The 15,951-nt window shown below is 45.7% G+C and overlaps 1 protein-coding gene across 4 annotated transcripts; it reads left to right on the plus strand.

Moving 5' to 3' along the window:
* Positions 1 to 716: 716 nt before the first annotated feature.
* Positions 717 to 15,369, plus strand: LOC122883730 (sodium-coupled neutral amino acid transporter 3-like). 4 transcript variants are annotated; one of them, XM_044212817.1, is made up of 16 exons: positions 717 to 1,427; positions 5,125 to 5,256; positions 5,370 to 5,439; positions 6,269 to 6,384; positions 8,523 to 8,596; positions 8,713 to 8,805; positions 8,983 to 9,064; positions 9,496 to 9,578; positions 9,771 to 9,829; positions 10,618 to 10,734; positions 10,897 to 10,976; positions 11,503 to 11,603; positions 11,714 to 11,838; positions 12,827 to 12,971; positions 14,371 to 14,474; positions 14,563 to 15,369. In XM_044212817.1, exons 2-16 carry the CDS (start codon positions 5,204 to 5,206, stop codon positions 14,665 to 14,667), a joined length of 1,407 nt encoding a protein of 468 aa, XP_044068752.1. In that variant the 5' UTR covers positions 717 to 1,427; positions 5,125 to 5,203; the 3' UTR covers positions 14,668 to 15,369. The 4 variants fall into 4 exon arrangements, with proteins under 4 accessions (XP_044068752.1, XP_044068753.1, XP_044068754.1 ...); XM_044212818.1 differs by lacking the exon at positions 717 to 1,427 and adding an exon at positions 2,245 to 2,475; XM_044212819.1 differs by lacking the exon at positions 717 to 1,427 and adding an exon at positions 2,585 to 2,839.
* Positions 15,370 to 15,951: the final 582 nt, after the last annotated feature.

The raw sequence follows: 15,951 nt of genomic DNA on the forward strand, positions 1-15,951 counted from the left end.
TCAGTGAAGAGAAATCCAGATCGGCGTCACATGGAGGACCTGGTCTGAAGCTCAGCAGCACCCCTGTGGACCGCTCGTGGACGATCCAGGGACGTTGGTCTTGAGAAGAGGTAGACAAGTGTGCCGGGTCCGAAATGCAGCGACACGCGGTCCACGTCGCCCGCACGTCTCACACTGATACTGATGTAGATTTGTTCGCTATGTGGAAACTACATAAAACCAGCAAACCATCTGAGCTTAATTCAGCCATGTGTGACCTTTTAACGGACCACAGGAAGTCCTCATTAATCAATTATTAATACAGTCCCAGTGAACTCTGATAGTTCTCCTAACAGGCTACAAATGTTCTGAAACGGGAAGCTAAAAGTCTTGAACGCAGCTCTCTGCTGCTTTTGCAGCTCCAGCCGCCTGACTCCCAATCACACCACCGACTTCCCGTCCCCCTCCACATATGGAAGTCTGTCATCCGAACTACGTCACTTTCTATATAATAGGTGTTGGAGAAATGTTTATGTGTTTTTTGGAGAAGTCAGGATATCTCTGCTTCTCTGATTCTCTTCAAATCTGTCTCTTGTGAGTCCCCCAACTTCATGGGAAAGACAATCGCAGCAAAAAGACTTCTGAATGTTTCGTAAATCACACAGTGATGGTGATTTAATGTCTTGAGGAACATTGTCAGAGCAGCCAAACCTCCACACACACACACTTAATGGAGCGAATCAGCACACACTCTCAGCTGAAACTGCGTTCCCGTGTGGAAACAATACACCAAAATAACCATGGGAATGTGCGTATCCTGGACCATGAGTCGTTTCAACGGGCTCCGCTCAGCTGCAGGTCAGCTCGGACACTTCTGGGGAAGGCTGGTTTATATATTTACCTTTGTGTAGAACGTTTCCACATTGATCTAATGCAGCTTGCTTTTTCCAGTTTGCCTCTGAAGCAGAGAGACCAGCAGCCAGGCTCTTATGCAACCCTGCGCTGATCACTTCAGCACATTTCCACTGTTACCACAGCTCAGAGGCAGGGAGTGGGGAGCGAGTTGAAACATGGAAACACTTCAGTGTGCAGCCCGGTGAATCCCCCACAGAACAACCCATCGCCAGAGCCCCGGCAGAAAGTCACACTCAACTCGGTGTCTGTCTGTTTTTTTCTTTTGGAAAGGAAGAGGAGTGCCTCCACATGTGACATCACAAGAAACCTGAAACCGTCATTTTCAGCTGCCTCCCTCCCTCCCTCACTGCCTGCTCCCACATTTGCTGCCCTCTCCCCAACCTCTCCCCGAGACGCTCCGCGCTTCTCCGCTGGGCTCCAAAAGCAGGCCAGTGCGACCATCCTGCTGCCCAGACTGCACCTCTGATCCCGGCCTTCACCACACAGGTTCCCCCTCTGCTGCAGGGAGGCCGCCGGGCCTGCTGCTGCTGCAGGTAAGTCGCTGCGTTCTTCTGGCTGAGCTGCCACGTGGTTCGGCTGACTGAGGGGGTCTGCTGAAGAGTGAGGAACCATGGGAGAATGGGTCCTCATTAAACCAGCTGTGTGTACAGGCTGTGCAGCTGTTCCAGATGTGACCCAACACTTTAAACACTCCTTGGTCGCCCTTTTATTTTCTTTACTTTAAACTTACTTAAAGTAAAGTAATTAAAAAGGAGCCTGAGCGTGAGTCTTCGCTTTCTAATCTATTAACTATTTGAGTGTTGTTACTAATTACTGCTTGATGTTTTGTTAACAAAGCCTGCAGTGTTAAGTTGAGTTTTTGTGCGACAGCGAGGTTAGGTGGTTTCTGTTGTGCATGAATATGCGTTGTTCCCTGTTATGTTTACTCTTATTTTACTTTCTGACATTTGTCTTTATGAGAATCTACATTTAAAATGATAAATGGCGACTCTTGATGTACAAATATGTTTCACAAATTTGTGGAGTAAGAAATAAGAGATTATGGGAAATGCTTTAAAGTACTCATTTACTCATAGACACAGATGTGTGTATGTTAACTACTACACACGTGTGAAACTATCTAAACAACAACTAAACAAGCAGTTAACAGTCGTGCTGGTGTTGAGGTAACGTGCGGCTCAGCTGAAGCTCGTCGTACATCTCAGATAGAAGTGAAAAAACATTCAAACGTGAATAAAGGTGCCAGTATTACATAAGCTGTATATCTCCACATTCCACGGTGGGGAACAGGGCAGGGCCTCACTCAGGCACACAGTGTACACTACATGTTTCCTCTGACCTCACTGTGTACACTGTCCCGCTCGGATGAAAACACCACCTGAGGCTTCTGGGAAATATGTTAAAGGCTTTTTCTTTCTGGACGCTTGTTCCAAAACTCTTCGGATAATGTCAAAAACGCATCAACGTCATCATCACGAATCATAAACGTGCGGGAATTTACTCAAAGGAGAAGCACAACGTGAAGAGATGCTCATGTCGCAGACAGAAATATAAAAACACAAACTGTACTTTTGATTGTTGGTAGGTGTGTGTGAACTTTGGACGGCAGGCGAGCTGTTTCTGTTTGCCTTCAACTGGTTCCTCTGCTTACTCAGCCTATTTAGCGTCTCTGCAGTGGAGTGGAATCGTGTCAGTTTGGTGTTTTACCGCTTTCCTTGCGGGCTAGATAGAAAAAGTTAAAATTATTTTCACGCGCTGTTTGGCTTTTTGGTTTTTGTTGCATAATTAACGCTTGAACCCACTGAGAGTCTGTCGTAAATAGAAGTTTCTGTTTACATTTGGAAATGCGTCTTTGGGCAAAAAGCATTGGCAAGAAACCCTTGAGCCTGATTGGTGCACAGGATGGGTGGGTGCACCTGCATCACCATAAGGCAGACAGTGTCAGGTGAGCAGCTCGGACTCTTTTCTTCAGTTTTCACAGCTTCTCACCACTAAAGTAAGACCACTGCTGTGTGACACTGAGCGGACAGACAGAGCCTGATCCGGATCTGGACCCCCGAATTTCATCAGTTTACAATGAGTTCACGAAGCGATGCTTCGGAGCACACGCACCTCAGAGACTAGTACATAAAGGTACATGTGCTCTGATTGCTATGACGACGCCATAATAAATGTAGTTTCCTACATATTTAAAATATATTTGTTTGATTTCTCTCTGGGAAACATGAATATATTTAGTAATGCCAGTGCATGACAGCATGAAAATGTAAAGCGTGTCTCTGCAGAGGGACAGTATTTACAGATAGAGTCCATGTGACGACTACTGTACAGAACGTCAACGTCTGCGGAGCCAGTTCAGCCATGTTTGAGCGGGGAGGTCATTCTCAGCCGTTATCACTCTGACGGCCATTACTGAGGCCGCCGGGGAGGAGCCGTCCAGCTGGCTTCACTCCAACTCTTATCTGTAGAGCCACGTTGCCTTTCACTGGGGTTTGGGAAATACTGTGGACCACCACAAAACGTATTAAAATTAAATACAAATTAAATAAAGACTTTGGTTAGCCAGTTGTTTTATTCAGCTATTCAGCTGGTTTTTTTTATAACTTTTGTAAAACAGTTGAAAGCTAAAAAAGATACCAAATTTAAAAAGTGCAGTTTCCACACTGGATTCAGATTTGATAAAACGCTGTCAAACACAGGGCCAGATTCCCCTGCTTGGAGGCCCGGGGCAAAAATAACCAGTGGCCACGCTGACATCCCACCACAATATACACTAACATAAGACAGCTATAGATAACACTGTTAGCTGCGGCTCTACGGAGCGCTTTAGCCTCTTTCAGCTCGTTGTTTTGGTTCAGTCCCCCGGCTCTCATCGCCCTGGTTCAGCTGTTTCCAGACGTAACGCCGCTGAACTCGAGCTGCTCGGCAGCAAACAGCAGTCAGAGAGCAGCTGCTGGACATAGCGGAGCATCTAGCAGCTAAAGAGCCAGATGTTTCCCTCAACAGCTGCTGGAGACCAAACACAGAGCTGACGGAGAGAAGACCGGACTGACGTCCATCAGGAGACACAGACACGCCTCCAAAATGCTAATGCTAACGTTGCTCTAAGTTTAAATAAGGAAGATATTTAAATTACAAATGGCTGTTCTACAAGACGGGGCCTCGGGGTCAGGTAATAAGACAGGACCTGTTTGGTTGCTTGTGTCAGTAATCATTTCAGGTGATGTTGTAGTCGAGTGCTTCACACTAACGCACAAACGTATTTGCTGTTAACCCTTAAATGCATGGATGTTTTACGGTTGAGCGTAGATGGACAGATGTGGCATCTCCAGCGTTGAGTTCCTCAGCTGAAGTTCTGTTTCTGGACAAACCAAAGACTTTCGGAGCATCCGCCAGCTTTTGGAAGCCGTGGCACCGTTTTCCGTTTCTCCAGCCAACAGCTGAGGCCCGAGGCTTTCCAGGAAAGTGCGACGCCTGTGAGATCTCCTGTGAGATCGCGTGTTTAGAGCAGCGAGGTCGAGGCAGTGGAGGTAGGAGGTTTCCTCATCAGCCTGAACGCCTCTTGGGAAGCTACTTGGACGGCGTGTTGACCGTTGTCCCATTCAGAGCTCATGGCTGTCTGAGCTAGCTTCATCATTCTCAGGCTCCAGTTCTGCTTTTAAATCCTCTGATTCACCACACCAACGAACATCAAAACAGTAAGAACAGTGCTTTTTATCATTTCTGACATTTTAACGCCAGAACATTGTTACAAACAGATAGTTTGAGGAACAGCAGAGAGTTTAACTGAATGAATTAGACAGGGTGTAAAAACACAGTGAATTTGGATACCTCGTTCCAAGATGGCGCCCCATTCAGTCCTGTGAACGTTGCTCACTGGGTACGTACGCTGAAAGCGCCTCTGTGGGCTTCTTGTTTCGGGGCCTGTGGAGCATGCTCAGTAGAGTCCTTCTGCGGCCGAGCCTTACGAGAGCCATTAGAGACTTTCTCTGGCTGACTTCCTGTTGGCTCCATGAATGGCATAAAAAGATTTCATCACACGGCTCTCCACTGTCAGGATGTGATGTCTGCTTTAGACGAGCACTAAATAAATAAACTTTATTACTGTGATTATTTCACTGCGGACCAGCAACCAGCCTTACCGTGGTTATATATGACAACAGAAACGATGTGCAGATGTTGTACCAGAGGTGGTTTTACGCTGTTTGTGTTCTGTTTCTTCTTTTTCAGATCTTTCAATACCTTTTCGTTCTTTCGAAAATTTCCATCATTCTGAAGAAACAAGTCATCCAATGTTCCCGTCTTAAGTATGGAACTCCTATCGAATGGTAGCCTCGACGCCGCTGCGCCTGCGGACGGAGGGTATGTTTCCTGCGTGCTCACTCACTATCGGTTTCTGGTAAACAGAGTGTGTTGGTGTTGTTTAAAGCTGAAGGAGTGCGGTGTTTCTTCTGTGTCTGTGACGGATATTACAGAGTCGCACCAGAGGAAGAAAAGTTCCTGCAGCACAAGAGTGATGGAGCAAAGAGGCCTCAGTTCACCGATGTGAGTAGAGAGAGGCCATCGGCCTGCCGGGGCTCATCCGGCTCACGACAATCAACACTTATCTTATAACTGTGCAAGTCGGGACTATATGAAACTATTAGGGGGGGGGCTGGACCCTGGATGAAATGTGTTCAGTACACACGGCCTCACGACTTCTGCATCGTGTAATTGGTTTAATTATGTCTGCGGCATCACAGGATCGAATCCATCCGTTTGGAATCAGAGCTGCTGTCTGTTGATTCAGCTGCTCTGTGTTCAGAAACAGAGCGAGCGCTGTGCTTTCACTGGTTGCAGTAAAGGTGTAATTTTGAGACAGTGGGGGGGTATTCCATTATTTAAGGGTCCAAAGAAAATATTAATAATGCACAGAAGGGTCTTTTCTAAAGCTTTTTGGGGTGTTTTTTGGCTTCGTTAGATAGTGGACAGAGAGATGACAGGAAATGACGGGAGAGAGAGAATGACAGAGGACTACAGCTGGACTCCAACTGGGGACACAGGCGGGCGGACGGGCGGGCGGACGGGCGGGCGGACGGACGGACGGACGGACAGACAGACAGACAGACAGACAGACAGACAGACAGACAGACAGACAGACAGACAGACAGACAGACAGACAGACAGACAGACAGACAGACAGATTTGACAATCATGACACACATTACTGCTTCACCTGAAGACAGTTATCACACCTTTGCCCACTGAATCTAAACAGAATAAGATCCGTTGAGCTTCTAACCTGAACTACACCCAACACACACACACACTGCTGGGACAACAAGCTGAAAGAAGGAGCATAAATGCTAATGTATTGGTCTTGTGTGTTTTCCAGTTTGAGGGTAAAACCTCCTTTGGGATGTCTGTCTTCAACCTGAGCAACGCCATCATGGGCAGCGGCATTCTGGGTCTGTCGTACGCCATGTCGAACACCGGCATCGTGCTTTTCCTGTGAGTGTGACGCACACACGCACACACACACGCACACACACACGCACACACGCACACACACACACACACGGCCTGTACCTCTGCGGTTCCCTGAAAACGACGCTGCACAGACAGCAGATCATTATCCAGTCAGGACCTTTGCACAGCTGTTATTGACCACGTCAACATGTCCACATGTGATCCGGACTCCTCAGAAAATATATAAAAAATAAATAAATAAATATATATATATATATATATTACATGAATAATCCCCGTTGATCAGTGATCTGTACACTCAAATTAGTACCTTGTGTCAAAGATAACGCCTGAAATATGTCCACATGTCTCAGTCCAGTAAATCTGCGTTCCGGCTCTTTAAGAGAGAGGCCCTGACAGCCAAACGAGGTTTACAGTACAAGTTGTGACATTTAGCTTCAGCACGTGACAACAAATCAAATCCTCCAAATAAAACGACAACATGCGGAGAAAGTTTCTGATCGGACGTCTGCGCCTTCAACACGACACAAATCACCTGTGACATCGCTCTGGCTGAGGCCACGGGACAAGATCATAGTTTGGGTTCAAGTCAGTACTCTGTGAAGGTTAGGGGAGCTTCGTCGTCATGGTGACAGTAACGAGTGTGATGAAACCAGCTCTGCCTGTTGGTAGGAAACAGGAAACAAACAGCAGTCTGACGTGGTGTTGACGCATTTCTCTGTAACGGGACGTCTCTACTTTGTGTTACACTACATTAAAGCATTTACCAGCAGCATCCCATAATGGTCACTCGTGGCCACAGTGCTGCTGTTCTGCAAAGCTACGAGGACTGACTCTGACTCGCTATGATGCTTTTAGGAAACGGGAATACTATATATAACTGAACCTACACAAAGAACTAATGTTAGATATACATATACAGTAAATTATGTGCGGAAGGGTGTAAAAGCTGATCAGACACGAAGTAATGGGAAGACCCAGGGGGAAACCAGCCGAACTGGGTGAAACAGGATTCAGCTAGACACCATTAGATTAGTCCGGGGGGTCAGGAAGTGGACAGGAAGTGGACAGGAAGGAAGGGGCAACCCACTCTGAGATTCAGTTGTCTCCGGAGCAGCTCCAGGGCTAGCTGTTGTAAAAGAATAAACTCTGTGCATCGAACTCTGAGCGTCTCCAGTGATTCTGTTTGGGTGTCTTGAGACTATGATTCATTGGTGCAAGTGCTGGGAAAGGGTCCAGACTTAATCTGTGGCCTGACCTGGTCCCTGACCCTCAGGTGATGTGTGGTGTAGGCTACAGAGGGGAAGTGAAGGGGGGCACGGCTACCAAGGTTGCTGAAGCACACCAAATGTCCTCCAAACTCTGGCAAAGAGGCTGTGTTTCTCTGAAATGCCTTTTTTACTGGGCCACTCTCCAGTGCTGGCCACACTAACAGCTGCCTGTAGCTTTTAGAAATTATTTCCAAGTAAGTTTCTTTATCTACTGCAGTATATATACAGCATGTCCAGCAATGTGCTGTATTTTCTAACAACACATAAAATGTACAATGCTTCCAAAGGAAGTACATTATTTTAATTTCCTTCAGGACCTGACGAGTACATTTTCTCAAATCTAAACCAAATCAGTAACATGAGACATAACAGATGATGGCTTATTTCATAAGAATCACAACTACAGATTGTTCATGTGGTAGATGAGTGGATTTGTATTATAAAAATATTTTTACAGCTTCTACTTTACATGTTCTATTTGCAATACTGAAAATTGGTTTTCACCATAATAATGCATAACTTGTTATATTCAATGGCAAACAGAGGAGCTAATTCTATCTATATATTTAAAGTTCAGTAAGGCATTGTAGTACTTACAATGATGATTAGTTGCCAGTTCTGAAATACAGTATGTTGTTTTGGTTGATTGATTGATTCTGGCGCACATGCAGAATTGTTTATGATACTAATGATAAGTTCAAAGCCTCAGCATGCAGAGTAAAGTTAAACAGAGAGGTTTAGATAGATGGGACCAAAAAATAAGTACTTTAAAGAGGAAGCAGCTTTGCTAAAGTATGCCCCAAAGCTGTGCAATACACAAAATACTGAAACTAATCAACATGTAAGCAGGGCCACTGATGACATCACCTACCTACCTGTGTTTCTCAGGATCCTGCTGACATGCATCGCCTGTCTGTCCTGTTATTCCATCCACCTGCTGCTATGCAGTGCCGGAGTTGTGGGTAAGACTTCGTTCAGTTTAGGAAATATGAGATGAGATGAGTCTCGGAGCTCAAACTCGCCTCTTCGGCTGGGACAGCAGTCTGTTAACACGGTTCTTTGTCGCCGGTCTCTTCAGGTATTCGTGCCTATGAGCAGCTCGGCCTGAGGGCTTTTGGTCATCCGGGAAAGATTCTAGCAGCCGTCATCATAACGCTACATAACATCGGAGGTGAGACCCTGGCATCCAGGTGTATACTGTAGGTGTGGTCTCTGGAATGCTGAAAGTCACATGAGCAGGCGGTGATGATGAGCATCACTGTTTAGACACGGGAACATGTCAACGCATGTGTCCGTGTCCACTGACAAACACTCCTTCTTCAGGCTGTCTGTGTTTCCTCCCCTGCAGCCATGTCCAGCTACCTGTTCATAGTCAAATCTGAGTTACCTCTCGTCATCCAGGCCTTCCTTGCCCAGACGTCCAGCTCTGAGTGAGTACTGCTAACTCTGAAATCAACAAAATGTATGAAAGTCAGTATCGGTTTCACCTGTGTGTCCATTACCCAAACCAACAACACGCCGGTCCGTCTCTCAGTACCGTCTGACTTCCTGTCTGCGGCTCTCAGCTGCGAGCCCATTGGCTCCTGCTGAAGACGTGAATCTTTAAAAACACAGATCTATAGTTTCCTGTTTAAAAAGGCTCAGTAGTTTCCTCAAACAGCTGCTGGCTGGAGTTTTTATCAGACCAACAGGAGGAAACAGAGCATCTGTCGGGGACTACTTTCAGCGGCGGATGAATCCACATGTGGTGCTGTAGTGACAAGTCCAGTCAGCCAGCTCACGTACAATGATGAATGAATTGAAAAACAGTATTTGTGTGTGTGCTTTACTGTCTGTGTAATGTCTTGTGTTCTGCACCTAGCGACTGGTTCATGAATGGAAACTACCTCATCATCATCGTCACGGTCTGCATCATCCTCCCGCTAACCCTGATGAAACACCTGGGTACGTCCACTTCATCACACGCAACAGCTCCTCACAGTAAAGCTTCTGGCAGTTTGTGTGCAGCCAGGACAGACAGAGCCTGCGTTTCCTTATTGCGTGGCTGAACGTAGCACAGAGCCAGGCTGAACACACAAACACTAAGCTGCAGTGACAGAGTGTGTTCTGTGAGGCTTGTCTTCTCGCCTTCTGCAGGGTATCTCGGTTATACCAGCGGCTTCTCTCTCTCCTGCATGGTCTTCTTCCTCTCTGCGGTGAGTCTGTGGGTCACACTGCACAACTCTGCTGTTACAGTTAGTGCTGGAGAGATGACACTGAGCTGCAGCGTGCACTGAGTGCCATGACACGATAGTTTACAGTGAGAATTATTGGGAACACAAGGAAAGAAACAACATGACCATGTCGTTTTTTTATGTTTATGAAATGGTGTCCAAATGTTGTGAAAATTGTTTAAATTCAAGAGAAGTAAAACACCAGAAACTGCAGGGAACACAGCAACAATATTTAGGAATAAAGTGTCAAAACTAAATACATTTTTACACGAACGCACCATATTATGTAAACACACGTGTGTCTCTGTGTATTATAATGCAGTATTTACCAGTAACTTTACCACATGCTGTTACATTGAGCTACAGTTCATTTCATATCCGGATTTGAGCTGACTGCGTGTGATGTCAAAGAACCCACAGAGGATCATCAGCGACTGTCTGCAGAGCTTTCCGGCCTCTTGGAGCTCAGCTCAGCGCTCTAGATATTTCCCTCAGGAGCTGGTGGAGACCAAACACAGCTGAAGGAGAGCGAACAGTGGACCTTCGCACCTGCAGATGAACGCTAATGTTGTGTGCTGGCTGCGTAAAGATCCAGCCGTTTGCTAACATGTTCACGGGGACAATGTGTAACGATAAATCAGTCAGTGACTGCTGCTTTAACTCAGAGAGGAGTTCGTGTGTATACTGTGTGTTTTGGGAAGGGTCCGAGAGTACTGAAAGGTGTGTTGTTCTGTTGTTCCTCCTCAGACTGTCTCTCTCTGTCCCATCAGGTCATCTACAAGAGATTCAACATTGCGTGTCCTCTGGAAGTGTTTGGCAACTACTCTGCGAGCGCAGACGTCCCAGACGACACCTGCGCCACCAAATTCTTCACCATCAACCAAGAGGTCAGAACTCTGCACACAAAAGTTCCCATGTTCAGAGGAGTGCGGCGTGAGCTATTGCTACCACACACTATTTGTTGGTGCATCATACATCACGGGTGGCGTAGAGTTCATGTGTTCCCCGGAAAACAACCAACTGAGGTCACTCTGTTGCTTGACTTGCAGACGGCGTACACCATCCCCATCCTGGCATTTGCTTTTGTATGTCACCCTGAAGTGCTTCCCATCTACACTGAACTGAGCAAGTAAGATGCACGAATTCTCCGTCCGTTCTTCACTGACAGCACGCATCGTGCGCTTCCACCGCACAGGTGCAGGTGGAGAAACGTTCTTGACTGAGGGGAATACTCTTACACGCCCTTTCTTGCTTTTTAAAGTTGCACTCCGGTGCCCCAAATCCAAACAATGTTCTCCCGACTCACCGTTACTGAAAATCAACACGGTTCACAGTTAAAGGATCATTCTGGTTTATTTTTGTGTTATTTTGGCCACGTGAAGTCTGACGGGTCCAGAAACACGAGCAGTCAGAAGATCAGCAGTTTATCCAGATCATCTAAACCCTTCAAACTGAAGTGCGTTTGTTTACAGTCTGTCCACGTGGCCAGCAAATTCAGCTAATGCAGCTAGTTTCACATTTGGGCACTAAAGCGATATCAGGGGGTGTGTCTTTAAAAATGAGCTTTTCTGAAAATAAACTACAGAAATAACCTTCTCTCTCTTGACTTCATGCACTGTGTTGCTAAAAACATCTGCCATCTTGTTCCCCTAAAGCCCAACCAAGAGAAGAATGCAGAATATTGGCAACGTGTCCATCCTGGGCATGTTCATCATGTACTTCTTCACCGCCATATTCGGCTATCTGACCTTCTACGGTGAGGCAACATCTCTGTAAGTCAGCTGCAAAACATAGCTAATGACAGCGAGGTGTCACCGGCTCTGTGTGTGTGTGTGTGTGTGTGTGTGTGTGTGTGTGTGTGTGCAGGTAACACTGAGGCAGAGCTGCTCCACACCTACAGTAAGGTGGACCCCCTGGACACTCTGATCCTGTGTGTCCGGCTGGCTGTCCTGGTGGCCGTCACTCTGACTGTACCTGTGGTCTTGTTTCCTGTAAGAACACACCTTCACACGCACACCTCCGTCTGACACACTCTCTCCCCTCAAACACTGTTTAAAATACTTTGCACTGAATTAAATACAGAAGTAAAGTGGGCTCTCAAATAAAAGCTGCGTCCAGCAGGAGGTGGAGGTACCTGTGCTACAGCGGTTCACCTGGTACATTTCCACAGGACTAATTCATTCAGTGCAACAACAGAGATGTAGCCACTTCCACCTGCTTCCTGTAGATGTTTCACATTAAAAGCCTACCAGTGTGCCCATTACGCTTTTAATATGAAACATCTGGGCGGGAAGGTTTAATAAATACTGTTCTCATTCACTAATTAGTTCCATTTGGTGCATTGCATTAATATTCTTGCAAGAAATATCTAATAACTGCTATCAAAATAAAGCATGCAGTAAAGTAATATAAAATGTTTGCAGTGGCTGAAATTCCTCATCAGGTCACAGAATCCGGGATTATGAGATTATTATCTTTTCTTGTAATTATGTGATAAAAAGGCCTTTGAGTCATAAGTCATTTTTGGTGAATGCAACGCGCTTCTGAACATTTCCAACATTTGGAAACGGCCCGCGTGGACATGTAACTAGTTGACTCATCAGTACAATTTCTAACTTTATTTAAAAGTGCAGCGACGTGTTTTAATTCTGAGGAATCATCGGTACGAACAAGGAGACGCTGCTGAGAGAGAAAGCTTCAGTGTCAAACACTAAGACTGTGTCTGTAACCACTTTAGAAGTCAACTACAAGTCCCAGAGAGCAGTGCAGAGAGAAACATCCAATCAGAGAGTTTCACGTTCTGTTTACATGCGACTAAAGGTGGCGTGAAGTGAGAGGCTGGGCTATACATGATAATATAAACCATTTCCCCTGCTGCTCTGCTGATTTCCGACACAGTTCTTCTGCACTTCAGTGCTGTTTGATACACTGACTCGGTCTGATACCTGAGCAGCGTCCTCACGTCTGTGTTTCTGTCAGATCCGGCGTGCCCTCCTGCAGCTGCTGTTTCCAGGGAAACCCTTCCACTGGCTCCGCCACATCGCCATCGCCGTGAGTCTGCTGTTTGCCGTCAACCTGCTGGTCATCCTCGTTCCCAACATCCGAGACATCTTTGGCATTACTGGTGGGATGTTAGACTTTAATAGGAGCATCGTGAAAAGGGCTATTTGTAAAAAGAAGCTCCAGTGAAATAAAAATTAACTCCAATATAATATCTTTTCAGGAAGAACAATTATGTCACATATTAAAATAATGAGTTGACTTAAAGTTATTGAAATCATTTATTTATCGGTTCATTTATATTCTATTAATTTTCCATAATATTTAGATTTTTTAATATTGGCCATTTTTAGCCATCTGTGCAGTATAGAGAGCTGGAGCAGACCCCAAGTCTTGTGGAAGGTTGTTCCAGAGATGTGCCTTTGTATTATTGGATTTCAGTGATGCGTTTGACGTGGTCAACCACAACATATATTACTAGACAGGACTGGAAAACCAGTTTTGAAAACTGGTTTGAATCCTGAGCGAACAGAAATGCCACGTGGAGTTCCCCAAGGCTCCGTTCTCGGGCCTCTTCTGTTCGGCATCCACATGCTCAGATTACGGAAAACAACTTGACATTTTATTATGTAGACGACACTAATGTACATAACGATATCCCCAAGTGAATGTGGTCCCATACAAGCAGAAAGGGCCTTGAACACATCAGTGCCAACATTTACTCCAATTATACAAAGACAAAACTGGAAATTTGTTTAAGGAGCCAAAGACGAACGACGCTCAGCTTGAATGTTTAGGACCACAAACCAGTCCAGACATCTTGGTGTCGTTACGGACTCACAGAGCTCTATTTTAACATCCACCTAGAGATTATTTTTTAAATCAGTCAGCTATCATCTTAAGAACAAAAGGACTTCTACACCTAAAGTTTCAGAAGGCTCGATTATCGTATTGGTGTCTTCACAGGTCTGGCTTCCTGTGTGAAACACAATTTATTTCAAAATACTACTGTTGGTTTATAAAGAACTGAATGGTTTAGGGCCAAATATTCTATCTATATATCTTGTCTCAGTGCCTTTGTATGTCTGATGCAAAGCTCCTTCAGTTGCCTGGTTGTTGAAAGGTGCTAACCTTGCCTTTAGCTAGTGCAGGAGTCCAAAGTTGTCTTTGACGTAACGTTTACTGAACAGCAAAAGCAGAGAAGCGTCACAAAGTCAGCAAACTGACTCAGTAATATCAGTTACACAACAACATCTATCTGAAGTGTGCTAATATTAGCCTCCATAAGCTACTGGTCACAACAGACCCAGAACGAGTGTGGCAGCAAACCCCCCGAGTGTGTTGACTTGAGCAAGAGTGCGTTTTATTGCTGATGAGTTCAACTGTTCACTTGTCAGCAGGAGATTGTGTTATTTCTTCTTTCATAGCCTCACTTGAAGTTGAAAGCTTGTCAAACATGGTAAATGCAGTGTAAGTTACAGCCAGCAGCTTTCCCTGAGAGACTTCCTCCTCTGTGTCTCCAGGGGCAACCACTGCTCCCACTCTGATCTTCATCCTCCCCGGACTGTTCTACATCCGCATCATCCCCACAGACCGGGAGCCCGTGAAGTCCAGACCAAAGATCCAGGTATGTTCAGATCTGGCCCTGACTGAGAGATCGACAGAGCTAATGGCAGTATCTGACGATAATCTGTGTCGTTTATTTGGGTTTTCAGGCTGCGTGTTTCACAGCACTGGGTTTCATATTCATGACCATGAGCCTGACATTCATCGGACTGGACTGGATGAGCGGAGAAAAGCGAAGTCACGGCGGCCATTAAAGTGCACCCCCACCCCCCCGATCCCTACAGCAGCAGCAGCCGCCCCCTGCTGCGCCCCTCCTCCGGTCTCTGGATGGGAAGCAAGATTCAACCTACTGCTGGAAGGCTCTGGGCTTTGGTGGGACTGTTTTTATTCATCAAGAAGACAATCTGTTCCTCCAGAGTGATGAGAGGAGCCCAGTTTTGTCCCGTCACCCACCCAGGTCGATATATACCACCAGCATCCATCACAGGTGGCGTTCCTCTGCTCTACACGAAGAGCTGACGGACATGTTGACCACGGAAGCCCCTCAGCCACTGCAAGCTCTTTGCCCTAACAGAGGCTAAGTGTGGTGTATAACAACAGCAATATTAAAGGCCAACTGGACAAAAACATCCGTTTAATTATCAGCAAAGTTAGATGGAGAAAATGTATTTGGTAGGATGACATAAAACTAGCTAGCTATTCAGAAAGCCCATCACGGTGTTTAACACTGTGCTCCGATTATTTCTGCCCACGTGAGAGCCGTACAGCACGAGGGAACCGAACACAAGCGTTCGCATAATTCACTTTAATTGTTGCTTTGAGAATTGTAATTCTGCACAACAGTTTTTGGCAAACTGGAAATCACACGTTGGCTTCCATTAGCCAAAGCCTCACATGAAGTTTATGCAACTGTGAACAGCATATGTGGATATTGTTTAATAAAAATTCACAAAAGATGAAAGCTGCCCGTTTCGTTTTTCTCGCGCAGTATTAGCTTTCATCACCAGCTGGCGGGAAACACGACTCCACGTCTCCGCTCAGAGACGCTCGTGCTGCTCTGCGTCTGCTGGATCTGCCAGAGACTCGATAAGCCGACTGCATATTGTTTGTTTTGGACTCTTTCTGCCCCCTTTGTGCTCCAAAACCGCTCAACGAGGCTCTAAGATGAAATGGTCTGAAAAATATTGGACACATTAAAGGAACGCTGTCAGAGTCCACATGTCGAATTTTTGACACTGAACCAAATAAATAAATAAAAAAAATGGCTCCCCAGGTCAGCACCTTGCATGAGAGGCAAATAATAAAAGCTCTTTGTCCACTAAAGGTAGAAAAAGACTGTTATTATTATCTATTTGCCAGCAGAACAGCGATACTGAAACAAGAGTGGCGTACTGTTAACCACATTTCAGACTTGCTTGAGTTTTCAAACGTCAGCAGTCGGGTACGACACTTAAAGGAAAAATACCCAAATATTCTTTGAACCGTTACAAAACTAAATATTATATTTGCCTTTGTCTGCACCAAGCCACTGATCAATA

Source organism: Siniperca chuatsi, linkage group LG10, assembly GCF_020085105.1.
Source record: "Siniperca chuatsi isolate FFG_IHB_CAS linkage group LG10, ASM2008510v1, whole genome shotgun sequence".
NCBI lineage: Eukaryota > Metazoa > Chordata > Actinopteri > Centrarchiformes > Sinipercidae > Siniperca > Siniperca chuatsi.

What these genes read in the sequence shown, in the direction of transcription:
- LOC122883730 (XM_044212817.1), top strand. Translation starts at nt 5,204, where the DNA reads ATGGAACTCCTATCGAATGGTAGCCTCGACGCCGCTGCGCCTGCGGAC. An exon ending in ACCGGCATCGTGCTTTTCCT is followed by an intron (nt 6,385 to 8,522) that starts GTGAGTGTGACG and finishes TGTGTTTCTCAG; the next exon opens with GATCCTGCTGACATGCATCG. An exon ending in ATGCAGTGCCGGAGTTGTGG is followed by an intron (nt 8,597 to 8,712) that starts GTAAGACTTCGT and finishes CGGTCTCTTCAG; the next exon opens with GTATTCGTGCCTATGAGCAG.